This window comes from Brachyhypopomus gauderio, unplaced genomic scaffold, assembly GCF_052324685.1.
Source record: "Brachyhypopomus gauderio isolate BG-103 unplaced genomic scaffold, BGAUD_0.2 sc70, whole genome shotgun sequence".
Lineage (NCBI taxonomy): Eukaryota > Metazoa > Chordata > Actinopteri > Gymnotiformes > Hypopomidae > Brachyhypopomus > Brachyhypopomus gauderio.
Genome location: NW_027506891.1, coordinates 622501 through 630000, shown reverse-complemented (window position 1 = coordinate 630000; position 7500 = coordinate 622501). Strand labels below are relative to the sequence as shown.

The 7500-nt window shown below is 43.0% G+C and overlaps 1 protein-coding gene across 12 annotated transcripts in view; it reads right to left on the bottom strand.

The window, feature by feature from the left end:
- ppfia2 (PTPRF interacting protein alpha 2) overlaps nucleotides 1-7500 on the bottom strand; it is a 286573-nt gene that overhangs the window by 24122 nt on the left and 254951 nt on the right. For all 12 annotated transcript variants that reach the window (XM_076989764.1, XM_076989762.1, XM_076989766.1 and 9 more), the window contains one exon: nucleotides 1-76. This exon is cut by the window's left edge and continues 6 nt beyond it. In XM_076989764.1, the coding sequence (XP_076845879.1) occupies nucleotides 1-76 (76 nt within the window). The remainder of the gene's footprint in view (nucleotides 77-7500) is intronic.

Sequence of the window (7500 nt, the reverse complement as noted above, 5' to 3'; positions counted from 1 at the left end):
CCAAGCAACAACGGTAGGGCCGTCCCACTGGGCAAAGGGCAGGCCTTTCCTCCGGGCTTCCTCCAGCAACTCGTGTCTACAGAGAGGCGGGACAAAGGGGAGGGGGCAGGACAAAGGGGAGGGGGCGGAGCAGGGATGAGAGTGAGAAGCAGCTGATGTCAGGTGCACTGAGGGGGACAGGGAGAGAGAAGGAGAGAGATGGAGGTCTGACCTCCCTCAAAGCAGCTGTTCCTTCCCTCTGTTGAAGACCACCGTGTATGTGTAAAGGGCAAACTCACCTTTCGTCTTAGGGTCTAGTCTTCAGTTCTTATTTCTACAGCCCTCTCCTGCTCTTTCAGCTCTGACTACTGAAGACCTGAGAGAACTTAAAGATGATCTCTCTGGCTCCACAGCTGGAGATATGTTAGCAGTGCAGCCCGAGTTCTCAAATAAATCTCACAAGTAATTCTTGATCTCTCAGTTTTTCTCTCTCTCTCTGTCTCACTCTCATCTCGGAGTCAAAGCCTTTGTAGTGCTGTGAAGATGATCGAGCCTCAACCCACAGTTCAGTGTTGCAGAAAGAAAACAAGCCAAGTAGATTTTTCATGAGATCACTTGCTCATAAATAAAAAAACAAAAATAAAAAATATAGCCGCAAGCGGCGATTGGCGGGTTCACACACAAATAGGCATATTTTGACCTCAATAGGCAAAAGGAAGCCCAAAAGGTCCTTTAGACCTAAAAGTGAAAAGAAGCTGTTTGGGTTTGGCCAGTGTGTGCTCTACAGATAGTGTGTGATGACATCTGCGTGTGTCAGAAAGGGAGACACAGAAATAGCACATCTGGCTAGGGCTGCATCTATGTGAACAATATAGGAAGGCCTGCATGTGTCTATACATGATTGGGCCTGTATATTACAGACAGAGAGAGATTGAGGGTGCCAGAGACTATGCTTTGTTAATTCACTCCTTGCACACCTTGCACGCCTAACATGACTGCCCGTGTATTCAAAGTATGAATGTAGTCTGCAAAGCCTGGCATTACATGACTGACATGACTGGCATGGCTGACATAACTGATATGACTGGCATGACTGAAATTACATCACTGGCATGATGAACAAAAGTAATATGACTGATATGACTGACATAACTGGAATGAGTGACATGACTGGCATGACTGTAATGACATGACTGATATGACTGACATGACTTATGTCTGACATGACTGGACTGACATGACTGATATGACTGGACTGATATGACTGGACTGAAATGACTGGACTGACATGACTGGACTGACATGACTGTTATGACTGGACAGATATGCATACAAACTATACATACATTTAGGTAGAAGTGTGTGTGTGTGTGTGTGTGTGTGTGTGTGTGTGTGTGTGTGTGTGTGGTAGTGTATGTACTCAAACTATGACAACATATACTAATACATACATACATAAGTATACATAGAAACTATACATACATATAGGTATAAAGGTGTGTGTGTCTGTGTGTTTGTGTGAGAGAGAGACAAAAAAGAAGCCAAATATCAGTTTGTATGAGCATGTGTTAGTCACTGAGATATGGGTGGGTATGGCTAGGGAAGTGTCATTGTGAATGCTATAGGAAGGCCTGCTTGCGCCTGTATGTGTGTGTGCCTGGTTAATAGACACAGAGAGATCTAGGTAGCCAGAGCAATGTTTACTTAGGGCACAGAGATGGGAGGGGGAATGTGGGTAAGAGTGTGAGAGAGACTGAGAGTGTGAGTTTCAGCTTGCGTGCGTGTGAGAAGGAGAAGGTGACAGAGGGACTTTACATGCATTCTTATGCATTGTATATAATACTGCACTGTAGAGCCATACGATAACCGATTTAGATGAAACTTGACAAATTTGTTCAGGATGGGATTCTGAATGGGCTTGTGCATTTTGGTCAGAATTGGGTAAAATATGAAAGAGCTTTAAGAATATGAATATTATATGTATCGATGCTGTCCATTAAAAAAAATATTTAGCAGGTATAAGTGTCCTCAAATCCAAAATCTTTGGATTGTTTTTTGATTTCACACTCTGTAGAGTATTATAAGACTTTGCTTGACATGATAGTATGAAAATCCTAGGAGGAGTATGAAAAGTGATGATTTCAAACTATTATTAACTGTAAATAAACTGTGCATTTTTTAATAGGACATGTAATAGAAAAGCTGTTCGCACTACTGCAAGGAATCAAAAGAGTCCAATTGCATGTTCCCAAGTGGAATTATGTAGGGGATACACTTGCTTTTTTTGCAATAGCGCCCCCCAGTGGCCAATCGACACCCGGCTGGATTATGTCATAGGGGGCGTGCACTTGTCCACACCCAAGAGGTTTCGTGCAGATCGACCAATGGTAAGCCTGTCAAACGCGTGCCGATCACTGATTGGCCGATTACGTCAGCCATTTTGGAAGTATGGCATGTCTGCTTTAGGACCTGGTTTCCAGAGGCCCATAGATGATGTCTGTCAAGTTTCATGTGGATCGGCCAATCTGAGTGCATGGGGCAAATTTTTGCATGTTATAGCGCCCCCTAGCAGGTGAGGTATGGCAACCTCTGCGAGCTGCCCCAGACCCTCACACGGAAGCTGTCTGTGAAGTGCCATCTCATTACATGCAAGTTTTCTTAAGTTAGAGCTCCATATGTGCAAAATTTACTATTGAATTTACGCCCCCTCATTTGATTGGCTTATACTGACTAGGTAGTGAAGAAATTAGCATTTTTGTTGGATACATTTTAAAGTTCAGACTTTTCTGAACGTTTTGATACCACATATGTGCATGTCTGTGAAAAATCCAGGGACTAGTTCGCGCTCAAAGATGTGTGTGATTTTGCACATTATGCAAATTAACTCGAAATCTAAGTGGGCGGAGCTAAAGGGTCCTAGAGGCTTTTTTGTTTGGTTTGAGCCAAGGAATCCATCAGAAGTGGAATTTCGTTTCTATGACCTACGGTGTAGGAGATATGGACCAAAACGCAAAATGCTGCGCTATAGCGCCACCATCAGGCCAATGTGGGTCATTGTCTGGGTTTCCCTCATTGCACCTCTGGTGCACCTGTCTGACAAGTTTGGTGTTTCTGGGCCTTACGGTCTAGGCTGCAGTATGCGTTTTACAGCCTGAAAAATAATAATAATAAGAAGAAAAACTCGAGCAATTACAAAAGGGTTCCCACACTATGTGTGTGAACCCTAACAAACAAAAACACACTCTACCCCTAGACAGCAAGATGATGGGTGCTGAATTAGCACCTACAGTGGTGAATTTACACTGCAGTGTTCAGTCCAGACCAACAGAAATGAACACTGTACAATTCATTCAACACTGAGAGAGGTTTCTGCGTGAGCTCTTCTGTCTGTTATATTTATTCAATATTGTTGACTTTGCAGTTTATAGCATCATAGAAGAAGGTCACTGTGATCAGCTCTGTATAAAGTTTTCAAAAATGCTAAAAAAAGGAGAGAAAAAATTGGAGAGAAAACTAAAATTTAGAAGTTTAGAAAAAAACTAATTATTGAAAGTAGACCATAATGTCCCAGTATCACCCTCATAAAGTCTTTTCATGCTGAAACGCAGGAAACACCACCTTATGTTCCAATAATTACAATTATGTCCAATTATGTTCACCCAAGATTGAGCCAAAAAAGATACCTTGGTCAGATTTGAGCTGTGTTGGAGCTGTCTGCAGGCACTCACGTAATGAACACAAAAGACTTTATGATATTTAAAGGGACAGTTTGGGCCAAAATACTACACTGGAGGAAATTGAAATCTAGCAGAGCACAAAAACAAGCTGTTAGCATGACAATGCTAACTGCTTGAACCTGGGTACATGACTGTACCACCTGTGTAGCACTAAAAAACAGGAAACTGCTAATGGTGCTTACCATGTTGACTATAGTTAGAATGCTCTGCTAGCTTCTACACAGAATAATAGTATAGTATTTACATTTTTTTTTTTGCCTGACTGTCCATCTAAGTGCTGTGTGTTACAGCACTGACAGTAAGGCAACGTTACATGGACAGTGATTTAGCGTAAGTGCTGGATTTTCCTCCTATGAAGATGGATCAATAAAGCAGGAATGCATTTGCAGTGCAAAATAAGGACACTTGAATACAGCGTTGGATACCCTGGTTTTTAAAAGATGAAACAACAGAGAGAGTGTAATGGGATTTGTTTACAATCTGCAGATCAGACCTTGGGCCAGATTTACTGAGGTCTTTAACCTGTATAAGAGCAAAAAAACAAAACAACAAATTGAAAGGTCTAAAAGGAACATCTGGTTGTAGCAGTATAGATTTAATGGCTCAATTCTTTGTGTGTGGTAAAAACTTTAGTCTGGGGATTTAAAACTTCAGTTGAAAATGAGTTTATCTCATTTAAACTGAACACACCTGACCCACCTCTTCAACTGCCAAGGCCTTTATGAGCTATGCAGGGAGGTCAGAGCACAGTAAACATGAAACGTTACAGTGCCGTGGTTCTCCACGAACACAAGGTTTGACAACCCTGCTTTAGCTGATCAGGTCCTTGAGGTGTTGTATTCAAGTGTAGCGGTACCGTGACCTGTTCCTTATCTTTACATGTCGGACATGATATGGTCAGGTTGACTTGTGTATGACTGACATCCTCTGGACATACTGATGCTGGGGAGGGAGAAAACTAGTTATGGCTATTAAACAACAAAAGGAACCAACAAAAGAAATATAAAGAGGTGAGAACCCATAACCAGAGATGGATCCTGGTTATTATAATCCAGCACACAGACAGAGACAGATACAGCTGCAGGAAAACATATGTGAAACCTTAAAAATTATCAGGATTTTTATATTACGAATTCCTGTGTGACCATATCAACATTCAAGTACTAATTATAATTCATTCTGTGATAAAAATGGAATAAAATGGTTTAAAAGATCCAGGTCATAATTAGTGACCTTGCTACTACATATAAGAGCTTGTATACTTTATCCACCATTGATTCATTGATAGAAAAAGTATGTGAAGCCTTATGCTTAGTAATTAACAGTAAATCTTTTAAACTTTTACCTCATTTGCTCACAGAACATTACTCTAGTTACTAGAGTCTAGTATATGGTTTTCTCCATGGCACTGAAGATCATTCTCATGAGAGTTTTTCAGCTTTCTGGGATATTCACTCCTAGGCAGAGAAGCAGTAGAGCTGAATTATTTCCATTTGCACTATGTGTGTGAGTGTGCACTATACGTGTGAGTGCACTATACGTGTGAGTGTGGACTATACGTGTGAGTGTGGACTATACGTGTGAGTGTGGACTATGCGTGTGAGTGTGGACTATACGTGTGAGTGTGGACTATACGTGTGAGTGTGCACTATACGTGTGAGTGTGGACTATACGTGTGAGTGTGGACTATACGTGTGAGTGTGGACTATGCGTGTGAGTGTGGACTATACGTGTGAGTGTGCACTATGCGTGTGAGTGTGCACTATGCGTGTGAGTGTGAACTATGCGTGTGAGTGTGCACTATGCGTGTGAGTGTGCACTATGCGTGTGAGTGTGGACTATGCGTGTGAGTGTGGACTATGCGTGTGAGTGTGCACTATGCGTGTGAGTGTGGACTATGCGTGTGAGTGTGGACTATGCGTGTGAGTGTGCACTATGCGTGTGAGTGTGAACTATACGTGTGAGTGTGAACTATACGTGTGAGTGTGCACTATACGTGTGAGTGTGCACTATGCGTGTGAGTGTGCACTATGCGTGTGAGTGTGCACTATGTGTGTGAGTGTGAACTATGCGTGTGAGTGTGCACTATGCGTGTGAGTGTGGACTATGCGTGTGAGTGTGGACTATGCGTGTGAGTGTGGACTATGCGTGTGAGTGTGGACTATGCGTGTGAGTGTGCACTATGCGTGTGAGTGTGCACTATGCGTGTGAGTGTGAACTATGCGTGTGAGTGTGCACTATGCGTGTGAGTGTGCACTATGCGTGTGAGTGTGCACTATGCGTGTGAGTGTGGACTATGCGTGTGAGTGTGGACTATGCGTGTGAGTGTGCACTATGCGTGTGAGTGTGGACCGATGGAGGTGGAACGGTTTAGAAATCCCTTCGGCGTTACTAGCTTTGATGATCTTCTGAATTATCTTTTGATCATGCCATATTAAGCCATATGGCACTGCTGCAATATAATTTATACAAGCATGTGTGTGGAAACACACACACCACAGCAGACTGGGACACTACATTCAACTTGCTCTTTTGAAGAGGTTTCTTTAACTACATCTTCAGTAAAGATGCAATGCAAACTAAGATTATTGTATTTCATATTAAATGACTATTAGGACCAGGCAAGAGAAGAGGGCTCACAAACTTTTTCTTGCAACTGTATACATACACACACGCACAAACACACACACACACACACACAAACACACACACACGCACACAAACCATAAACACAGGCCTCAACATAGCAGTTCAGAAACAGGCTGAAGGCACACAGAAAGTCTCTTTCCAGGCACAGATGCATCCTTTACAGAACTGCAGAAGGGAAGAGTCACACGTAGTATCGATTGAGAGAAATGGTAGTGATGCAGACTGGGGGAGAGAGGGAGAGAGGGAGAGGGAGAGAGGAAGGTGGGGGGGGGGGGGTGAAGTGGGGCTGTAGATTGCAGACTGGCACAGAGAAGACATCCAACCCCTTGCAGACCGACACAATCACAGGGGCACAGAGACGGACGCAATCACGCACGGAATCAACAAGTGGAAAATGCAGCAAATCTCACCAACACAAACCAAACTTACCCGCTGATACAGAATCAGATGAGTAGAGATATAGAGAGAGATATATAAAGGAAGATAAAAGAAAGAAAGAGAGAGAGTGATGGGAGACAAAATTAAATGTTTGTTAAATTAAACTGAGCATACTGTATGTACAGTACAGTTAAAGTGTTTTTTTGTTTATGTTAATCTACTAATACAATAAGCTTGCAGTATGGGATTTGATCCCCCCAGGAATAAGGGCACTTGGGCAGAATAATGCTTAGGGTAGCAGAGCAGTCCTTTCTAGTTCTGACTTACTCATGTTTCAGCATCTCTCTATTGTGCCCGTTTAATAGTTCTGACCATACAGCATGCAAAAAGTAACAGGGATGCCATGACACCATGGTAGACACGCCTTCCAGTGGCCAACGGCACGATGGAAGAATGAAACGCAGTCATTTCACGCAATGTCGCGGTCGCTTGCTTAAGCACGAGCACAATGAATACGATGGGGCAGGGACCAGGGGGCGGGGTTAGGGCAGAACAGGGGCGGGGCTCGCCAGGCAAATCGGTAACATGCTCTGAAGGCATCCAACCATGACGCAACAAGCAATCACTCCTCCAGCTGTGGAGAGAAACACACACCTCAGACATTACTGAACATTCACACATTCACAGACTCATAACCCAGTGTGCACTGTGATTATTCACCACCATACACATTTACTGTTGTGTTGTATGCTATGAT